The 23155-nt window shown below is 40.0% G+C and overlaps 1 protein-coding gene and 1 long non-coding RNA gene across 5 annotated transcripts in view; one reads left to right on the top strand and one right to left on the bottom strand.

Moving 5' to 3' along the window:
* The window catches only part of MAP2 (microtubule associated protein 2), a 314133-nt gene extending 300166 nt beyond the window's left edge, over positions 1–13967 (top strand). For all 4 annotated transcript variants that reach the window (XM_083625909.1, XM_083625907.1, XM_083625908.1 and 1 more), the window contains 4 exons: positions 8972–9064; positions 10257–10338; positions 11387–11499; positions 13591–13967. In XM_083625909.1, coding sequence (XP_083482035.1) covers positions 8972–9064; positions 10257–10338; positions 11387–11499; positions 13591–13806 — 504 coding nt within the window. In that variant the 3' untranslated portion in view covers positions 13807–13967. The remainder of the gene's footprint in view (positions 1–8971; positions 9065–10256; positions 10339–11386; positions 11500–13590) is intronic.
* Positions 23–23155, bottom strand: part of LOC310743807 — a 45801-nt gene continuing 22668 nt past the window's right edge. Inside the window, exon 2 of the long non-coding RNA XR_014539240.1 lies at positions 23–84. This is a non-coding gene — a long non-coding RNA (uncharacterized lncRNA). The remainder of the gene's footprint in view (positions 85–23155) is intronic.

Consider the following 23155-nt stretch of genomic DNA (forward strand, 5'->3'; position numbering starts at 1 on the left):
TCTATAACCATCCCATTTTTCTGCAAATTTTTGCTTTGAGTTTCCTCTGAGTTTACTAGTCAATTGAGCCGTCTCCACCAATTCCTGTAATTTGATTTGCCAATCTGTTATTTTTGGAGCCTCGTGATCTTTCCATCCCTTGGCAACAAGTATACGAGCCACTGCGGTTGCATACAAGAATACCTCTCTTAGATTTTTTGGGATCTCTTTATCTAAAATACTTAATAGAAATGCCACCGTTTTTTTAGTAAAAGTTATCTCCATCATCTTTTTAAATTCATCATATATTTAGCAATTTGTAAAGAGGATGAAATCAGTATTGGGGTAGATCTCTTTGCTACCAAGAAAGTATTCTTTTTAAAAAAATATTTTTTATTAGTAATTTCAACATAACATTTTATCAAAGAACATATCCTTAAATTCCCCCCTATTTTTCCCCTCCCCCTCCCCCAAACATAACCCCCTCCCCCCCAGACTTCCCTCAGCTCCTCTCTGTGGTTTATCAATATATGTTACTTTCTGCATGTTACAAAACTGTACAGATCCTTAATTTGTCTATCTAAATATTATCAATAAAAAGTTTGTGAATGTTTATTCAAAACCTGCCAAGGAGTCCAGTTCATTTTGTTGTTTCTTTAAGTACTTTGTAAAGGGTTCCCATTCATCTTTTAAAATCACAGTTATCCTTGTCATGTAGTTTGTGTGTCAGTTTTGCCAATTCTGCGTAGTCCATCAATTTCTCTTGCCATGGTTCTTTAGCCAGGATTTCCTCGTTCTTCCATCCTTGTGCTATTAAGACTCTTGCCGCCGTTGTCGCATACATAAAGATGTTTTTCAGTTTCCTTGGCAGGTCTTTTCCTACAAAAATCCTTCAGGTTTTTTGACAAATGTTAGTTGGAACATTTTCTTCAACTCATTATATATCATTTCCCAAATTTTTTTAATTTTACTGCAGTCCCACCACATATGATAAAAGGTCCCTTCTTTTTCTTTACATTTCCAACACATATTTGAACTGGTTTTGTACATTCTTCCTAGCTGCACTGGTGTTATATACCATCTATACATCATCTTCATATAATTTTCTTTCAGCAAGGAGCAATCTGTAAATTTTAAGTCAGCTTTCCATAACCTTTCTCAATCTTCCAACATAATATTATGACCTATATCTTGTGCCCATTTAATCATAACTGCTTTCACCTCTTTGTCTTTCGTCTCCCATTCTAGCAGAATACTGTATGCACCTTTCAGCAGCTTTACTTTCCCTTCTACCACTTCCCTTTGAAATCTGGATATCATGTAACTAAATCCTTTCTTACTGTCTTTATATGTTTCATGTAATTGTCGATAGTGCAACCAACTCTGAAAATGATCTTTTATTTCATCATAATCTCTTAGTTTCCATTTTCCATCTTGATCCTTTAACAAGTCAGCATATGTAAGCCATTTTCCTTTCTTTCCAAGTGGTTCATGTGGTGAAAGCCACCAAGGAATCTTTTGTTCTAGTAAGTCTTTATATCTCTCCCATACTCTCATTAATGATTTCCTAACTATATGATTGTAAAAACTTCTGTGTACCTTTCCTTTCCCATACCATAAGTATGCATGCCAGCCTAATCTGTTATCATATCCTTCCAATTCTAATGCTTCTTGTTTTTCCAACTTGATCCAGTCCTTGATCCATACCAGACATGCAGCTTTATAGTATAATTTAAACACTTCCGGGTTGGCGCCATCGCCGAATGGCGGACTCCCTCCGAGCTCCGGAGGGAGCCGGCTCGGCAGGGGCTGGGTTTTACCGCACCGGCGATGCGGGGACCCTTAGAAACCACGGCCACGGGGGCCGTGGACTTGGAGACTCGGCTAGCACCGCTAGCGCCCTCCCGACTCGTGAAGGAGCCTTGTTAAAGGCTACGGATCGGGTGCCGGGGAGAAGCGTGGTGCTTTGAGTCCTCTGCCATCCCTGCCGAGCGAAGCCGCATGCCATCCGGCGGAGAGCGCTGACTTCTTCCATTGAGAATTTGGACTTTTAACAACAACCCGTGAGTAAATTGGAAATCGGGTTTAAAAGAAGAAAAATTTTTGGGATTTGAGACGAGCGGGGGGGGATCTAAAAAGGAAGTCAGTCCCCCTCCCTATTGTAGACATTTTAAAACAAGGATTGGGAAGCCAAGGCCCAAAAAGAACGGTATCTTTGCTAAATTAAGAATTCCATGATGGGAAAGTACAAGAATTGTGCTGGAGGAAGAATTGAAGGAGAAGGAAAATGCACCCCCCTCCCTGGGAACCGGGGCGATTGAGGAGTGAGCCTGGTGAAAAGAGCCGGTGATTTTGACAGCTGTCAAAGTAGCTGTCAAAGTCGGAATATTAAAGAGGATTTTATTACAAGGACCTTGCTGGTCAAATTTGTTACAACTTGATATAATTTGTTAAGACTTGAATACAAAATGGCGAAAATACGGAGAACAATCGGATTTTTGGAAACAAAGTTACAACAACCCCCCTAGAGGAGTTTCGGGACATTACAAAGATGGGCGTAAGCCGGGAAAAATACAACACTCCGGAATTTCACAGAACTGGTTATTTCCTGGGAAAGCTGCAAAACGGAAACTGAATCTTGTCTACAGGGTGTTTAGACTAAAAGGAGACAACAGAATACCTTACTGAAGAAGGAAGGGACTGAACGCAAGTTTTTGTTCCTGAATAACAACAACCCATGTAGAGTTACTAAACTTCTGAATAAGAAAGTTTTAGCAGCGGAACAAGAGGAAGCTGGACTATAACCTTGAAAGAACAATGGGGGGAATTTTATAATTTGACATTTTTAAAGATTTAGGAATTAATTTTTAAAGAAAGTAATCCTAGAAATGGGAAATAATTCTGCAAGGAGTTGGGGGAAAAATGGGATTGATGGACTTAAGATTTCCAGGCTGGAAACATAGATTGGAGGATAAGGGAAATTAAACCGGGGAAGGGGAGGGAGAATTAGAATCCAAAGGCTTGCAACTATTTTCTGAATTGGTTTTCTTTTTTCTAATATATTTTTTATTTTTTTTTTATACTTTTATTCTGTGTGCTTTTACTTTAATGGGAAAAAAGGGGGACATTGTGGAAAGAAAAGGGGGTGGGCTATGGGGAGAGATCTTTTGCTTTTTTTTTATCAAGGGTGTTGCATAAGGTTTGTATAAATTTAAATTTGAACAATGGGGTATATAAATTGTGCTTTAAATCAGAAATAGAACTTGTGGAAACAACAATATGAAAGGGGAATACAGTAGGGGTGGGGGAAGGGGGGAGTCCCAGAAAGTGGATGTTTGAAAATAAGGTTCTGAATGTATCTTCATAATTTCTTTTCTTCTCTTTCTGTATTTTGGAAACTTCAATAAATATTATTTAAAAAAATAAAATAAAAATATAGTATAATTTAAAGTCTGGGAGGGCAAACCCGCCTCTGTCTTTTACATCTGTAAGTATTTTATATTTTATCCTTAGCCTTTTGCCCCCCCCCCCCGAATAATTTTGAAATCTCTTTCTCCCATTTTTTGAAATAATCATCTTTCACAATAACTGGAATTGATTGAAAATTTTTGGCAACATGTTCATTTTAATCGCTGCTATTTTACCTAACAATGAGAGATTCATTCTGCTCCATATTTCTAAATTTCTTTTTACCGCAAACCAGATTTTTTCATAATTACTTTTAAATAAATTTAGATTTCTTGATGTTAACCATATCCCTAAATACTTAAACTTTTTTATGGACTTCAATCTCAATGTTTTGCTCTAACTCATTATTTTTTTTCTTCTTCCTTCAAATGTTTAACAAATAATTTAGTTTTATTCCTATTTAATTTAAATCCTGCTACTTCCCCAAATTTCTGAATCTTTTCTATTACTTTAGGGAGTGAAGTTTTTGGGTCTTCTACTGTTATCACTAAATCATCTACATATACTTTTAATTTAAACTCACTTTTCCCAGTTTTAATGCCTGTGATCTCTTTATCTGCTCTTATATTTCTGGCAAGTACTTCCAGTACCAGGATGAACAACCATGGTGATAGTGGACATCCTTGTCTGGTTCCTTTTTGAATCTTACAATCATCCGTTATTACCTGGTTTATAATTAATTTTGCTTTTTGTTCTGAATAGATTGCTGATATTCCTTTTAGGAATTTAGGCCCACTTTTGATTTTGTCTAATATCTTTGTCATGAATTTCCAAGAGACGCTGTCAAAAGCTTTTTCAGCATCTATAAACATCATTGCTGTTTTCTTTTCATTTTTAGCCTCCAGGTATTCTATGATATTCAAAATATTCCTTATATTCCCCTTCATTTGTCTACCTGGAAGAAATCCTGCCTGGTCTTGATGTATATACTCATTTAGTATATTTTTCAATCTGTTAGCTAATAAGTTTGCAAACAGTTTGTAATCGTTGTTTAACAAAGAGATAGGTCTGTAATTTTTGATTTGCAGCAAGTCTGCGTCTTGTTTTGGAATTACTGTAATATAGGCCTCTTTCCATGTTTCTGGAATTTCACCTGTGTTCAGTATCTCATTCATGACATCTTTCAGTGGGTTCACTAGTTGTTCACTTAATTTTTTATAATATTTTGCCATAAGTCCATCCGGGCCTGGTGACTTGCCATTTTTAGAGCCTTTTATTGCCTCTAGCAGTTCTTGGGTATTAAAAATCTTCCTCTGTTCATCCTTTATATGTGGCATGTTACTACTTCTGATATACTCTTCTATCTTGAATGTTTTTTCTTTCCCTTGTCTATACAAATCTGAAGAATATTTAACAAATCCTACTCCAATTTCCTTCAGCTTATCTGTGATCTTTCCATTTAGATTAATTTTATTTATGAAGTTCCTTTGTTCATTTTTTTTTAACTGCCAGGCTAACAATTTTCCCGGTTTGTTTACATGCTCAAATATTTTTTTTTACTCTCTTTATTTTCCAACTAATTTCCTCATTAATTATTGTTGAGTATTGAGTTTTAATTGCCTGTTTCATTGCTTCTTTATTTGCTTTATTTGGCAGCTGTTTCTCCTTTTCAGTAGTTTCCTCTAGAATTTCCTGTTTCTATTTCTCTTTCAATTTCCTTTTATATGAGTTTTGTTGTATAGAGTCCTCTCACCACCGCCTTACTTGCATCCCAGACTGTTTGTAATTTTGTCTGTCCTTGATTATTTATTTCAAAATAATCAATCAAGGCCTTTTTTATTTTTTCTACAAATTTTTGATCATCTACTAAATATAGTCTCCATCTGAAAGAGATTTGGCTTTCTTTTTGTAATTCCATAATCAAGGAATTTTGTCTGAAAAAGTTCTGGGGTTAATTTCAATTTTTTTTACTGTTATTTCCAATTCTTTGGAAATCCACAAAGAGTCTGTTCTCGAGCTGCTACTGTGTACATGGCTGTAATAAGTGAACTCTGTATCAAACATATGTCTCATTCTCCATATATCTATCAAATTTAGATTTTGAGTCATATCAAAAAAAGTCTTTGGTAATTTATCTTCCTTGGTCTCTTTTTTGCTTGGCTGATCTGCCTGTCTGATCTGGAACTCCATTTAGGTCTCCCATTAAGATCATCTTTTGATCTGCAAATTTGTGTAGTTCTGTTTCTAGTTTTTTAAGAAGAATGCTTTTTTATTGTTGGGTGCATAAATGCCAACCAATAACACTTTCTCTCCCTGAATTTTAACTTGTATTATTAAGATTCTGCCTTTTTCATCCTTCTGAATCAATCTGGGTTCAAGTGCAGGATTAATGTAAAAAAAAACTCCTCTTTTTTGGTTTTATCTGATGAAATGAAATCCATACCTAATTTTTTTTGCTAATTACGACCCCCTTTTTTGCAATATGTGTCTCTTGGAGGCAAATTATGTCTAATTTCTATTTTGCTATTACATGCTCAATCCGATTGCATTTGGCTTTACAGTTCAATCCATTCACATTCCAGCTCAGTATTTTAAGATTGGCCATTGTCAGAGTCAGTTGCAATATCTGTTTTTTCTGGTGTAGTGCCTTCCAATGCTAACTGCTCCAAGGCCTCTTTTTGTTCAGCTCAAGGGTCTCCCCTGTCTTGTTTGGAATCTGAGTCTCTCCTGTATTTGTCAAAGAACTCTTTCACCTGAAACTCTGATGTTAGCCTATATCTCCTTTTCAGGTATGTGAAAGAAATGCCCTCTGGAAATTCCCATTTGTATCTGATAGCTCTCCTGAGTGCTGTTGTTAAAAACCTATATTTGATTCTTCTAAATCTCAATTTCAGTGGGATCTCCCTAAAAATGTCTACTTTCTGTCCGGCAACCACAAGATTTTTTTCAAAGCTGTTCTGAAGGATTGCATCCTTCACTCTTTTTGTTACTAATGTTAATAAAACATCTCCTGGCTGCATCTGTTCTCGACTTTCGCACGATGTAATTCTGAAACAGCTCTCCGAAAGTCCATCCAACCAGTCTTTACTTTTTCCCATCCATTCTGAGATTGTCTGTATAACAAATGTCTCCAAATTTGGCTCTGTGTCAGATTCTGGAAGGCCTCTAATTCGTAATGTCCTGTCTCTTTCCCTTAGCTGCAAGAGGAGGATCTGGTCCTCCAATTCATTCTGCTTCCCTTGAACCCCTTCCACAGTTCCCATCAACCCTTTTTGTTTCTCTCTTAATTCTCCTACCTCCTCTTTTAACTTTTTCTAGTTTGTCTACTTTGGTTTCCAATTTGTTGACCTTGTCTCCCAATATCCCAAATTGCTCTTTCAAAACTCTTCAAATTTTCAATATCCCTGTGCACTTGTTCAATCAATGTTTGATTGGATTTTTCCATGTCACTGTGAACCTGTTTTGTAAATTCTTGCATTGATTGAACCATTTCTTTCCTGAATTCCAAAAGTTGCTGTGCAAGAAGATCTGTTTGCTCTCTCTCCCCTTTATCTCCCGTTTCTCCTCGCACACTAGCCCTTCTAGCGGCCGCCGCAGCTGCAGCTGCAGCTGCCACTTTCCTGGTTGTTGTTCCCTCCTTACCCAACATGTCTTATCAGTTGGTTCCCAGTGTTTTTTGAATTGTTCAAGGTCACACCTGCAAGTTCCGGCTCTATCCAGCCATGAGGTTGTTTCCCCCCTCCCACACTCTTTCCAGTTTCCCTTTCCCTTTTGTCTGCCTTCTCCCTCCCCACAACAGCAAATCATACAGTCATATAACAAAAAAGGCAGAGATAAATGAAAACATCCAATAAATCAGGAGATATAAAATGTACAATTAAAAGGGCAAAAAAATAAGAAGAAAAAATAAGAAAGTAATTTAAAAGTCCATAAAGCAAAAAGATGTTAGGCCAGTTCAGTTTCAGATTTATGTCTTTAAAAACAAGGTTATTCTTTAATTTGTACTTATCTACTTGTAACTGTCTCAAACAGTGGTGACTTGCAATAGTTTCAGAATTTATATCTCCATTTTATTTCTTATATGTAATCCCATGGCATTTTGTCTTGTTGTTTAATTCACAAACGTGCTGGAGTTTCAATCGACAGATCTTTCTTGGCAAGCTCTTTCAATCTCTTGGAGTATTGAAGTTACTTTGGAAGCTGTTTCCACTTTCTGTGGTTACCCCACAGAAGTGCTGAGAGTCCCCTGCTAGCTTCCTTTCTTTCCCCTTTTCCTCTTCTGCTCCACCAATTTTTAAAATACTGTTCAAATTCCTCCAGCTGTCAGTGGGTTTTTAACTTTATAATCCAATAGGTTACTTGATAGTTAATATATATATTCATTAGAGTTAAATGTTTCAACTCTCCGTTGCTGTAGGCAGTCTCTGTGTCCCATTCACAAAAAAATTCCCTTTGCAGAGCTCATCCACAGAAATCGGAAGCTGACTTCCTGTTTTGCTTTCATTTCGCCAAATAAACTTTTTAGCCTCTAATTTTTAATTTTAAATGTTTTATTTCACATTTACCTCTGATTGGAAGATCTGCTGCTTCTGGTGACAAATCATAGCTTCGGCAGCAGGCTGTGTTGGAGTTGAGAGCGAACTCAAGCCCCTTCCCTCCCAAGCGCACAGCGGCAGCTGGGAGATGTTCAGGGGGCGAGTTTTTCCACTCTGCTGGAGCCCTCGGGTCCCCACTCTTCTGTGGGTGGGGGGGTTGGTGTGCGCTGAGCTCTAGCGCCACCCTCCATGCCTTTCTGTCCGCTCCATGTTGTGGACGACACTTAGCACATTGCCATTGTCCTCCGCAGTAGACCAGAAGTCCGCTACCAAGAAAGTATTCATATTGACTACAGTGGTACCTCTGGTTACGTACTTAATTTGTGCCGGAGGTCCGTTCTTAACCTGAAACTGTTCTTAACCTGAGGTACCACTTTAGCTAATGGGGCCTCCCGCTGCTGCTGCTGCGCCACCGCCTTGCGATTTCTGTTCTCATCCTGAAGCAAAGTTCTTAACCCGAGGTACTATTTCTGGGTTAGCGGAGTCTGTAACCTGAAGCATATGTAACCTGAAACGTATGTAACCCGAGGTACCACTGTACTTCTCTCATGAGCTGCAGCCTTTGCATTTTGTTGTATGTGCCACTGAATACGTCATAATGGAAATCCAAGCTGATATTTAATATATTGAGCCAGCATTCAGTGCACAGCTTGCACTTTTCAGGAGCCTACTATTCCCTTGCCCCATTACAGTAGCTTAGAGGATATAGGCCTTCTATCTTCACACGGATGGGCACTTAACTAGCTGCTGCTATAGAAAAGTCACCTGCCTCTCAGAATCTTGAAGAAATTGTTTTGTTTTGCCATGCAGGCAGCTGGAGAGAAACAGGATAGAAAGGTCAAGGCATTCTTAAACAACTTTGACTCATGATTAGAGCATAACTTGTAAAGCAAACGGCCCCCTCCACTGCAGCAGACAGGACTTTGTTGGGAGCTTTGCATACCAACGTTAACACTTTTTATAGTAAGTTAACCTCCGATTCCTTTTAGGTTAGGATTTTAAGCAAGAAGATTGATTTTAGCGATATTCAATCCAGATGTGGTTCCAAGGATAACATCACACATTCAGCAGGGGGAGGAAATGTAAGTAAAGATGGCGCCTGGCAAGGTACCCTGGGCCACTTTGGTGACCCTCCTCTGCACAGCCTAGTCCTTTGTGTCTTCCTACCAAGCACTCTTTCCCTTCTTGCTAATGTTTCACAGACACCTTGGTCTAGTGATGTGTTCAGCATTGTGTGTTGAGTGGTGGGTATCTCCATCCTTCCTCACAGACCACAGCAAATTTCCCAGTCTCAGTCAAAGCACTCTGCTCCACAAGACACTGACTCAGCCAACTGAAATCCACAACTATTCAAGGCCTTATAAAAAAAAGAAATCCCAGTCCTTGCAGGGCTGAAAATGTGAGAAAATATTAAGGATACAAACATAAGAGTTGCGCTTGCTTAGCAATCTGGAGGTAAGGCTAGCAATATGTCCTTAACACATGGTAGTGTTTCCTGACCAGGTGGCAGCCAGGTGGCTTAGCAAGAATAGAGGAATATAGCTGTTGTAGACCCACCATTGTGTGACTTCATTTCACACTGAAGGCCTTGTAGAATCAGAGCCAACTCGTGAGCCATATAATTTCCGGATATGCTTGACCCATTTGCACCATCTCATTTCATGGTGGGTCCAAAAGGGTGAATGAACCTTAAGTCTATCACATATCTAAGGCAATATCTGTAGTAGCACCCCCAAATGCCAGGAACATTGTAAGGAAACATGCCAGTTTATGCTTCAGACACATCTGTAGTTTTTCTCTTAGAGGATAACATAACCTTTTTAAAAAAGGTTAGCGAGACCAAATCGGGCCTTAGAAAGGTGGAAGTGTCCTTATGTAGCTACAGGAGCACTGAAAAATATTCCAATCAGAAATCCAGTTAAGCCACAGAAGGCAATCCTGGAACTCTGTGCAAAAAGGAAATAGAAATATGTCATACAGTTCTCAGCACACAGCACTGAAACAAACTTTCTTTCACATGAAAAAACTTAGGAAAGAACTTCACTCACCTTCCTGATATACAGTCTTCACTTTACTAATGAAAAACCTTTAACATGGTTCTGCTAGGTTCAAATGGGAAGCTTGCTGTATTAATCTGGGTGTTTCCCTCCTTTGTGGCATGATTGTATACTACTAATCATCTATTTTCTTACAGTATCTTTCAAAGTCAAGGCACATTCATTTCCAGGTTTTATTTTCTCATTCCCAAGATATATTTTTGTATATTTTTAACAGGTGCAGATCGTAACCAAGAAGATAGACTTAAGTCATGTGACTTCAAAATGTGGCTCACTAAAGAATATCCGTCACAGGCCAGGTAAGATGGAAATTCTCGGGGGGGGGGGGAGAGAATTTTGCAAAACACGGATTTTCCAGGGTACCTGATATCCATAATAAGTACTCAGGCACTGTAGGAAAGTTACATTTCCTGGGGTCCCTGTCATCTGGGGTGTTGTCATTGCCACATTTGAGAGTGAAGGAAGCCTCCAGAAAAACACCTCCACTGCCACTGCCAGATAAATGTGAAACGAAGAAGATGGCTGTCCCTCCCTATAGCACCTCTGCTGTGGGTTTGCATATTTCCCATGGTATTTTCTTTTGCTAATCTCATGTACCACTTACTAGGTTATAGAGGCCATCCATTTAATATGCATATTATTGTGTTAATATGGTTTTGGAGCTACTCCCATTCCTGATCCTGGGTAAGCAGTGGAAAGGAAAATGGAGCAGGGAGATTAAGGGAAGGCAAAAAACTCATGCCACTTTCTTCCCTAGTCACAGTTCATGCACCCTCAGGTCTTCTTCCCCAAACCCAGAAGGATTCTTCTGTTGAAGTGTTTTATATAGGCACTCTCTTAACACTCTCCGTCCATTATGCAATGATTAACCTTGGTTTCTGTTGTGGTCTGCTTCAATGTAAAGTTTTGGTTTCTTTTCCAAACCCCTGACACTAAAAGTTCACAGAGGAGCATTAGCTTATTCCAGTTTTGACATTAGGCACTTGCATACATGACTATCTCTCTCTAATTGAAAGCCATTTACAAATGATTTCTCATTCTGAAGTACACAGTGCCAGCTGCCCACACAATGAATGGCCTGATCTGCACATCATGGAAAGCCAAACTATGCTTACCAGGACTGCACAAATGAACTGGCTCCTGGAGGGGAGATTGTATCCGCTGTGCTTCTCTCCAAGCCTTTCCACTGAGCACAGCATAGCAGCCACAGCAAAGTTTGGCTCAGCGTGTCATCCTAACCCCATGATCATTGTTAAGGAGGAAAGTATGTGTGGTGAAAAATGCTTCAGTCACAGTTGGAGAGTCTTGATGTATTTTCCGACTTAATTTTCCTCCCATAACATCTAGGTGGAGGGCGAGTGAAAATTGAGAGCGTGAAACTGGATTTTAAAGAAAAGGCCCATGCCAAGGTTGGCTCGCTTGACAACGCTCACCATGTACCTGGAGGAGGCAATATCAAGGTAAGGCGCTGCCACTTCTACTTACTGAAACATTCATTCTGTGCATCATCCAGTTGCTTGTGAATACCCTGGATATCCAGACTAAGTGGTTCCACTGAAATCAGCAGGACAAGTTAGTTGTGATCCAAACCTTTATCACCAGCCTGTTTATTCTTTATTACATAGGCACTGCACAATTTGTCTTTTGAGCCCAGGAATTTCTCAAACTGGGAAGGTTAGCTCTAACGGCAGCAAGCAGGCCCAGGGGCTGAGGTGGGGCTTCTCTTAGGGAAGGCAGAAATACCTGTGAGGACTGGGGATTCATCCGGTGTTGTGGTCAGCCATGTCATATATACACTAGAGTATGATAGCCTGAGGTGGGACAGCAGGTATCAGCTCCACCACTCACTTCACATCCTCAACCACATCATAGCTGAGTAGAGTTGCAGGAGTAGAGGTGTACAATCCCCATGAATCTTGAATCCATGGAATAAAACTGTTGAGGGTCCCCCCCAAAAAAAAACTTTTGTGTGTGAAAAAACCAGGCATTCATGGGAAATTTGAATATATGCCATTCTACTTACTTTATCAAAGGTCAAATTGCTTTGCTGCTTTAATATGAAATGTATTATATAAAACTTAGTGCATACAATTATACTGGGGTATATTCGTAAATGTATATATATGACTTGGGGTTCAACCCAACTAAACAATTCTGTAATTTTATGTTGTGAACAACCCTGTGATCTTCAGATGAAGAGAGGTATACAAATTTAATAAATAATAATTATAACAACAACAATGATTATGGATATATCCAGTATTATAGATGAAGCTGCAAACTGTTGTACCTTAACGTACCTAGTTATGTCTTGGATTTTGCCAGCTGGGAAATAAAGAGAGGTGACAAACAGAAAGCTGTAATTCCTATAGTTAATGTTTGGCAACAAGGATTTTTGGGGGGTGGGGGTTAAAGGAATTGTGTGTGCACAGCCTTCAGTTCTTTCCAAAGAAAAAATTTTATCCTTATTTATTTTGTATCTTTACAAACTTCTTTCTCTTTAAGTAGAGGAGTAAAGTTGCCTAGGAAAAAAGGTAAAAGTAAAGTGTACTCAGAATGGCACTAAATATGAAGGGAGTTAACATTATTTTAATAAGATCAGTGAAATTTCTTACAGGGGTTTGCCCATCTACAAATTCCCAATGAAGTCCAGCTGAAGAGGAGCTGCTCAGGCAAACATCTATGAAATTAGAGTCATGGAATTGTAGAGTTGGAAGGGACCCCGAGGGTCATTTAACCCAACCCCCTGCAATGCAGGAATCTCAGCTAAAGCATCCAGGACAGACAGCCTTCCTAACACCTCTCCTGGGAGTCTGTTCCACTGTTGAGAAGGTCTTATGATGTTTAGTCAGAATCTCCTTTCTTATAACTTGAATTCATTGATTTCGGTCCTACCCTCCAGAGCAGGAGAAAACAGGCTTGCTCCATCTTCCATGTAACAGCCCTTTAGATATTTGAAGGTGGCTACCATATCTTCTCTCAGCATCCTCTTACCCAAGCTAAACATATTCAACTCCCTCAACCATTCCTCCTAAGGCTTGATTTCCAGACACTTTATCATTTGCACATGTTCCAGATTGTCAATATCCTCCTTAAATTGTGGTGCCCAGAACTTGACACAGTACTCCAGGTGTGGTCCAACCAGGGCAGAATAGAGCAGTACTATGAGTTCACTTGATCTGGACACTAGACTTCTGTTGGTGCAACCTAGAGTAGGATAAGTACCGGTATTTTTTTGCTGCTGCATCACTCTGCTGACTCACGTTGTACTTGTGGACTTCTAAGACTCCTAGATCCTTTTCACATGGCAAGCCACATGTCCTCCATGGAAGTTAATATTATTTTGATAAGATTAATGCAATATATTATGGGGGGAAATTGACTTGGGGAAAAATTGAAGTGAATTTGAGGGGCTCTGCTGAAGTAAAAAATCCATAGCCCTTTCATGGTAAATTAAAATAATATTTATTAAATTGACACTCTTTCTTTGGGGAGCTTCACATGTCTGCAGTTGCTGCGTTTTCTTTAGTGAGCTTGCTTTCTTTGTACAGATTGACAGCCAGAAGCTAAATTTCCGAGAGCATGCTAAGGCCCGGGTAGACCATGGAGCTGAGATCATCACGCAGTCACCAGGCAGATCCAGTGTGGCTTCCCCACGGAGGCTCAGCAACGTCTCATCCTCTGGAAGCATCAACCTGCTTGAATCTCCTCAGCTTGCTACTCTTGCTGAAGATGTCACTGCAGCCCTAGCTAAACAGGGCTTATGAATTTGCTTCATTTAGCAGTGTTTGAAGTAATAATATTTAGGCATGAGCTCTTGCCAGGAATGGGCTCTGAGCAGGTGTTAACATTCATTCTTTACCATGTCTAAAATTAAGTCACATCCCAAGACTGTAGTAACCATAAAATAAAAACTGGGGGAAAGTTATATATAGATGCAGAAATTGGCCTGATTTCCATTTACAGCAGGAAGACACTGGCTTTTATGTGGGTACAATTGCAGTATATTACATTGGACAATAATTGTCGCTCTGCCCTGTCTTGCATGGAGTACTGTACTATGATACAATGCATTTTTACCTTTCATGTGCCTGAAGGCCATCCATCTACCACTTTTTGAGGAGCCTTGTTAAATACCTTGAGTTGCTCATTTTACCATTTTGTTGATGGATGGAATTAAGGAACATCTCCCATTGTAATTTACTAACCGGTTAAATTAAACTGGAGACTCTGAATACCAGGCAGAAGGGCAAATAAAGATGTCAAAGCTTCAAAAGGGGGTGTGCAGGGTTGGGTTATTTTATATAAATGGGTAGAAGAAAGAGTCAATTAAGTTATTAACGTTGTTGAACTTGGATAATTATGTCGGTGTATAGCTGATTCCAATAAATTATTTAACTAATTATTAAGGAAAGTAGTGGGGTGGGGAATCATATGAACTGTACTGGGGAAGTGGCATTTTTCTTTTCTAAAAGCAGCTACTGAAAATAAGCAATGGAATTGTGTCTGATTAGAATGTTGGTTAAGCAGCTAGGTTTGTGTCTACACTACTGGTTTCACATCCTTTCCATCTGTTTGATACAGTATTATTATAGATATATATTTCTCTGTGGCCATTTGTGATACGCCCTCTCATACTTGAATATTCTACTTCTTTATTCACAGTATCTGTGTCTCTTGCACCCTTTGGTGTTGCAATTTTAGGTATGTAAAAGTAGATGTTAGCAGGGTTTTTATTTCCCTATTCAGACTTTTAAAAAATACAAAAAGGCAAAGATCTTTTAGCATGAAATTGCTTTCTGTGACATCTCAAAACTGTGACCCTGTTTTAGTGCCAGATGCAAGTCTCTTCTGTGATACGAGAAAAAATACTCTCCCTTCTTTCTCCTGTACTTCCTCATTCTTTTTTTTTATTATTTAATTCACCATGACTATATGGGGTCCAAGTATCTTTTTTTAAAAAAAGTTTTCCAAAAAGATGGATTTGGATTCTAAATTAATAAAATAAAACAATGGTTCATTTTTTGGCATTTTTAAAAAATCCTGCAGTAAGAGTGGAATATAAAGTTATTTATTTATTTATTTATTTTCTTTTGCTAAAGTTGAAATTCCAAGAAACAATGGGGGAGTTTAAACAGAAGTCATTTCCATTCCTTTAATGGCATCTTTGCATAGATGTGCTCAGATGCCTCCGGAGAATGATGCTCTGGAGAGATGCATACATAATGCATGTTGATTACTGGTAACATAATTAAATAAGCTTCTTATACAGCATCACCAGGGTGATGGAACTGATAAATAAATCTGCAGAATGCAAATGTTGAACATAAAAAGTATATGACAAGTGTGTGTAATAAGAAATAAGACAAGAACACCTAGACATTAAAACAAGTGGAGTCTAGGGGATTTCCACCACTGCCACATGGACACTAAGAGAATATTGGTGGTATGGTAATATGACACATAAGTGGACAAATGTCTACTCATGTTATGTATGTTAGCTTTGACTAGATGATAATAATTACTTATTTCAACCTGCAGATCAATTGCTCATTTCCTTATAAATCCACCTGCATAACATTTGCATGCTCTCAAGCTGAACGCTCTCAAGTACATGAACAGTTCATTAGGATGATTTTACATGTTGGAAGCTTTTTGAAAAGGGCTACCTCTTAAACACCTTAATTTACAAAATATGTATCCAGTACTGATTTTAAAATGGTTTTTAAAGATAGAAAACATCAACGGAATGATCAACCATGAGTCTTGGTAGCACTGTAAAGACTAAAACAATTACCATGGCAAATGTTTCAGGGACTAGAACCAAATTATCAGATGCACAGATCAGACTTCCAATATATTCCAGTACTGTTCCCTTAGTTATGGAGTTCCATAAAATTAAATTAGATCATGAATATTTAAAAAAGCTTTCTAAATGGCATCAGCTTATTTCTAATAGGTAAAACTTCAGCAGTGTATTGTAGAGCTTGTTCAAATTCCATGGAATGAATGAAAGCCTAAGTAATACCCTTATACATTACATCCTAAAAGCAATCTCATGTTGTAAGATGCAGTTTATGATGCAGTCAAATAATAAATAAAAAAACCTAGCTTAGACACCAGTGCATCAGGAGGACTCTTATGGCTGTGATGTTGCTTAGAATAATCGTACAAAATACAAACACTAAGAACAAAAGAAGAGCTCTGCTGGATCAGACTAGGGGTCCATACCGCCACCGCTTCAGGAAAAAAATAATAAAGGCAAAAGAACAGTATTTTTAATGAAATGTTGTCACTCTGACTCTATGCCATTGGTTCTTGCAGATTAGCTCCTTAGTGTTTTTACATCTTTTTCCAGTCTTGGAGAGAGTGCCCAAGGTACTACTGAACCTCACGTGGACTGATGCTGATTGCCAGCCAGTCAGAACAGTGTTTAATCTGTGACTATTTTGTATTCTGCTTTTTTGGGATATAAACACATTCTAGATGGTGAAGTTATTTATTGAGTATATATGTCCAACGCTGCCGAGTCATTAATTTCATGCTGCAAATTTATCTTTCTCATCTTAAAGAGAAGTCCTTGTAATCGATAATCATCCTTCCATAGAAAGTTGCAGAATTTTGCTGAAGTCGTACAAGTTGAAGAGCCAGCAGGAGATCATGTTATTATTAAAAGAAATGCACACACTATGTTACAGGACTCTAGATTTTCGCTGGGGTGGTAGCGGGAGGGGGGGGGCACCAAATCTTAACTTCCCATGCCTAAGCTTCATTTAAAAGCTAACAGCACAACAATTCAGGGGGAAGTTATCTTGTGCAACAGCCACACAAGGGCACTGATGTTCTTCAAGTCAGCAAGATAACATTTTGCTGGATTGTGCCCTATTGCAATTATTGGAAAACACGTCTTTGTCGGTTTTATGGAGCTGGCACTGTAACACTAACAAGCTCTTGTAAGTTCAATTATAATGAAGTAATGTGCACTTAGCAATTTCTGGAGAAGATGAATAAAAACATGTAGGGCTGCCATAGATGGTTCAATCAAGAAAACATCTGTCCCTTGGGATCCCTCTGTTTCTCTCTGCTTACATAGCATTTGCTTCTGTGTAATCCTAGGCATGATGAGACAAAAAAAAAGACAGACAGGCAGACATTTTTTTGTCCAGCAACAGTCGTCCAAGCTGCTAGTTATAAGGGTAGTCCTTTTGCCTACTGGGATATTATCTATAGAACATATATGGCATTAGACAGCTAACCATATGCTCTCCTATACAGCTGCAACCTTTCTCTTCATAATGGCTGTTTGCAAATATCTATGTCTGCCTAGTGTACGTCCCGAAGGATCCAAAAATGTGGACCACCAAGTCACAATAAGCATGCAAGGGGCTTTTCTGTAGTCCTGAATTCCAGACTCCCTTCCAGAAGATATAATGCAAATCAACATAAAAGAGGAAGCTGGAAGCCAAAGCTTCAACCTAAGCCAGGGCTGCAGTCTCAGAGCTGCTAGGCTGACCTAAGCCCACCAGCGGCTTGGTAGACCCTCTGGTTTCGCTGCCTCCTTAGAAGCATAAAAATAGGGTAGTAGTTGTTGAGCCCCCAAAAGGCCACCCACCCACAATTGACCGGGTGTGATCAGCTTGGTTGTGCAGGCCTATCCAGAAACTGCTCTAGAGCTTTCTCTCTCACGCACAGCTGCTCCTAGCAAATTCCATTACAAATGAAGCAGATAGTGAGTTTGCAGATTTGGTAAGGCCAGGCCTAACAGTCATTTCAACTTTAGCAAAGAGAAACATAAAATTGCCTTCTGTGTGCTGGGATTCCCCCTCCCCCTTTCCCTTTTTTCAAAAAGAAGAAGGAGGAAACAACAGTAGGCCATAACAAAGCCTGTGTAGCCATTTCTTTTCCTGGCAATTCTAGAGCCTGTTATCATAAAAGAGGCATTTCTTGAATGGCTGGTGGTAGGTAGTTCATGTTTTTCAATCCAATTTGCAATTGTATTTGTTGCTGTATAGTGATTGTTTTGCAAAATAAAATGGCTTGTCATCTAATTGCTTGCACCCCGTCTTCTTTCTTTGCATTTCTCCCCTCCCTCCCCCAGTGGGGTTCTTAATATATCAGCATCCTCACCTGATTTGTCTTTGCAAATTTTCTCCTTTTAATAATGACTCTCATTAGTGGTGCAGATGGGCAGTTGGGCACTCTAGTCCTAATGGCCTAAAGGGCCAATTCAGGACCCTTGCCTGCACTTTCTTTACTTCAGCACAGCGTTTCCCCAGAAGTAAACCCCTTGCCTGCAGTGCGGTTGCTCCCAGGTAGGTGGGCTTAGGATTGCAACCTGCGTGTTCCTGGTCAAAATGGAGGCCTGCTTCTTCCTGAACTAGAAAAGCTGCTGCCCGACTGTTCCAATTCCAGCAGAAACTTGATATTTGCAAGACAGAAAAGAAGGAAACAGGTAATGGGGGGACGGACGGACGACCTTCTAGAAGTGAAGAGGATTACCGTAGTCATCCCAACTCAGCCTGCCAATTTCCCCTTCCAAATACCCTCTGCCCCCACATCAGTGTTAGGAGGCAAACACAGGTAAGTGAAATCCATAAGGGCTGAGTGGGTTTGAGAACTACTTGCTTTGTAACACTCCCTTCAGGTCCCTTGAGCTTCTACTTGAACTTTAGAAATAAAACAGCTGCAAACAGGGGAAAATGAGACAGGCCTGCCCACAGAGCAGTAAAAGGTACTGTAGAAATATATTTTGGTGCAGTTTTCTCAACATCAAATATTTTGATCTAGTTCTGCTTTTGTTTATAGGCCCTAAAACTGATCCACCTCAACAAGACTACTATTTTTGCACAGATATTTTTTATTTGTTTCCTTGTTTGTACCCCACCCATCTGACAGGGATGCCCCAGCCACTCTGGGTGGCTTCCAACATATATAAAAACATAATACAACTTTAAACTTTAAAAAGCCTCCCTATAGACAGGCATTAAATATACAGTGCTTTATGGTCTATAGAAAGGAATTGGTTAACTTTAAAAAAATTAGAATGAACATAATAATAAAAAGAGAAGGCAATTATTGGCAAGGCATGTGTGCAGAAACTGAAGTCTTGGTACAGTCATCTCCCAGTTATTAAGACCTCAGAAAATACTTCTGGGTGGAGCATAATGGGTGGAATGTGGAGCTTTTGGTTATTCCAACCATAGGTCATGCTGTATCTTGAAAGGAGGCTTTCAGCTTTGCTTCTTTTCCACGAACTCTTCAGAGCAATAAAGTTGTTGTTCAGCATTCATTTTGACTTGGCCCTGTACTAACCTTACAATAGCAATGGAAAATACTGCCTTAGAATTATTCAACACATTTTAGCAGAATGATTAAACTTGCCACATTTTCTGCAATCCTTCCCACATGCTGGGCAGTGAATTCCAATTTGGCTGATGTCACACACACAGCATGCCATGTCTTTCAGGGGTGTTTGTCAGTGCTCTCTCCTTTATTTGAGGCTGAATAGCCTTGATTTTGTTAGAAGTGCTTTTTCACTGGATGGTGTCCCGTGTGTGTGTGTGTGTGTGTGTGTGTGCGCGCGCGCGCGCTGCCCCTCAGAGTTGTAGCTGCTTACTCTGCCTTGCATATACCCCTGCACACTCCATGGTTAAATGAGTCTTTCTCAGTAAACTGATACGGCTATATGCCATGTAGTGTTATCTAGTACATGATACACACCATGAAAGCTTATGGTTTTGAACAGAAATTAAACCAGTCATCCACATGTGGCATCTATGCTCTTCTTCACTCTGAGCTGGTGTAGACTTTGTGCCTTTCAGACTTAATCATTCTGAGTGCTTCACATTCATTTTTTACTTATTTTAGTGTTTTGTTGGAAGGCGCCCATAGTGGCTGGGATAACCCAGCCAGATGGGCGGGGTATGAATAATAAATTATGATGATGATGATGATGATGACGATTAGTATTATTAGTATTATTTTCAGAAAATATTTCCTCTATCTTCATTGCCATCAAAATGGAAATGGAAAAAATAAGATAAAGAAATAAATGCCATATTACAAAAATGTCTAAAGCCAACTGAGCAATCTGTTGGTCCCAGAACCTGCCATGTTCCAGCAAATGTGAAGGGGAAGTGGATTCCAGAAGCAGAAAATTGGCAAAAGTTCCAAATGAAGGATCCAAGTCCACAAAACCATTTTTGGGAGCAAAATAGATGGTTTAACTTATCTCTACAAATGAGATACCAGTTGAGTGCAAAAATGTGCAATGAGGTTTTTCAAAAAGTTGTTTAGCTCCTGAACTAATGTCATATTCTCTGCCCAGAAGCATCAGTGTGAGCTGAGTTGTTTTCAGAACCTTCTATAGCAATTGCTCAGTAAGGCAAATTTGGCACCAATCTCTCTTGGAAACACTGCCTTAAGTGTTTGTTAAAATTGGAATGTCTTTGCGGACACAGCTGCTGCAACAGATAACTGGGAAATTGTAAGCTTTGAATACGTGTGTGTGTGTGTGTGTGTGTGTGTGTGTGTGTGTGTTGTAATGACCCTATAATCATCACAGTGTATTATGCTTTCCCACCACTTTCATATTTTTATTTGCGCAATCTGGGCCTTCTTTTCTAATTCTTTATCTACTCCATATGTCTGGCTTTATGTTTTGCTAAATGCTATGGTAGCTGGATCCTGATTATTTACTGAGTGGGGGCAAGAAAGCAGTCATAAAACACAGCATGAAATGAGTATCATAGCAACTGCATGCCACTCTGTTCTGATTCTGCTGAAACAGAAGCAACAGAGAGGAATATCTGCTGGCGTGTAAACAGCTCTGCTGCAACCCCCTTTCCATCTAAAAGAGAAATATTTTCCCTGATGATCTGTTATGTGAGTATTGGACTGAATCCTTGCTCTGTCAGCTTTTTTGAATGATCTCTGAAGAACAGGCCATGGTGAGCAAGCTGCCGGCATGAGCCTGAACCATTTCTTATAGCCAGCACCATTTTCTTTCTGCCATAGTTCAGCTTAAGAGCCAGTCTGCATGTTGCCATGGGATTAGCATCCCCATAGCAACTCTACCCCACTGCTTGGATGTATCCTTTAGAACATATCCATGTATGAGTTGAGGCCATCACACTGAGTTTTCCCCAGCCCTGCCAGGGGAAAACCACTGATGAAGACACAACTGTCTCCCACACCTTTTTACCTCCCACTCACAAATATTTTATGCTTCCCCTTCCTCCTGCAAAGGGAAAGCTCTTCCTCATCAGTGTTCAAATGTATCTCTTTATCTGAATAAAAATGCTAGTCCCAAAAGAAAAGTTGTAGCTGATGACCAATGGAACCACTGGCACAAGAGGCAGGGAGGCCAACTGTAGAGCAAATGTCAAAGGAGTGGTCAGTAATCACACAGTTCAAAGAGGGAGCCAACTCTTTATTAGCAGAAACATGACCTCCCCAGACTTGGTTGAGTCAGGCCTAATGAGCACAGCAGCTCATTCCCAGCGGTTTTCCTCCATGAAAATCAGTTGCCAAGACTGAAAGACCCCCACCTCCACTTCAGGGCTTTTTCCAAGCAATCAGAGAATGTGTGTCTGTGCAGTCAACCTTCCCTCCACCCTTTTCATGCCTCTCCTGGTTCTGGAGCATGGGGGAAGGGGGAAGGGAGGTGGTCAAGGGGGGAGGCACTTGTAACCTTTCACCAGCCTGACTCAGCTTCTGCCTCTTGGTCTCCCTCCTCCCACTCACCGGCTTCAGCTTCTGCCTCTGATTCTTGACTTCTCTCTGCCACAGACTCACCCGACTCACTAAGCCTGTCACCTCTTCTTCCCAGCCTTCTCCCTCTTCTCCCTGTGACCAGTCATCATTGTCCCACCACCACTCCCCAGACTCTGAGCCTTCATCCCCTGGGGGTTCCCCAGCTGGTTCCTCCCACCATTCCTCTGTGTCCAACCAATCCATAATAGCCAATGGCAGGTGCAGTCAGCTAATTCTAGTTTTATCCCATCCTGTGTCAGAGAACGAGACTCTGACAGGCAGAGACGAGACAGATACAGTGGAAGGAGGGGGAGAATTCCTAAGAGAGGGGGGAGAAGCAGTCAGCCACAGGAATTTGACCTTTGCACACAGAGAGACACAGAGAGCAGAAATGCAGCTGCAAAGCTCAGATAGTGACACACACACAGAAATAGTGGGAGTGCAATCTCCCCAATCTTGTAGACTCGTGAGATTAAACGAGAAGCGCAAAACTAACAGGAAGAAAAGGTGGTGCTTTTCTTGTTGGAGGGAAAGGGAGCGGAGCTTAGTTCCGGCAACTGCTATCGGAGGAAAATCTGAAATAATTAACTGCCAGAGTCATCTCGTGTGTGGGGGAGAGACCCAAGCCTGACATCCTTTCCTTGGTGAATTCAGCAAGGGCAACACTAAGACAAAGAAGCAGTTCCATCTCTGGACTGGATATCAGCAAGAAGGCAGGCAGGTGGTGAAGGCTGAGGTTAGTGGGGCAGTGCCCCAATTGCCCAAATGGAACAGCCTCCTCTTACCACCAGAAGGTTCTTCCTGATGTTTAGTTGGAATCCCCTTCCTTAGGGTCAAGTCCTACCATCCAGAGCAGCAGAAAACAAGCTTGCTCCATTTTCCAAGTGAAAGCCCTTTAGATATTTGAAGAGGGCTATCATATCTCCTCTCAGTCTTCTCTTTACCAGACTAAACATACCCAATTCAACTGTTTGTCATAAGGCTTGGTTTCCAGACCCTCTTCTGCACACTTTCCAACTTGTCCTTCTTAAATTGTGATGCCCAGAACTGAATTCCAGGTGTGGTCTGACCAAGGCAGAATAGAGCGGGACCATTACTATAATGGATAATTTCTTCTTTGAAAAACAGAGTCCAAATCATAACTTTTTAGGCAAGAAGATATCATTTATTGTGAAACATGCCTTCATCAGATGCCACATAAAAACATTTACCAGAATAAAAAGTTAATTCACAACAAGTGGTTTAAGTGAGATGGAATATGCTATGAAGAGTAAGTACCAGATACTCAGTTCTTATAAGCCCCGTTCAGAAGACATAGCTTGTCCAGTGAATGCATTGGATGGAGCAGAGGAGCAGGATTGT

This window comes from Podarcis filfolensis (genome assembly GCF_964270895.1).
Source record: "Podarcis filfolensis genome assembly, chromosome: 1".
NCBI classification, from domain to species: domain Eukaryota; kingdom Metazoa; phylum Chordata; class Lepidosauria; order Squamata; family Lacertidae; genus Podarcis; species Podarcis filfolensis.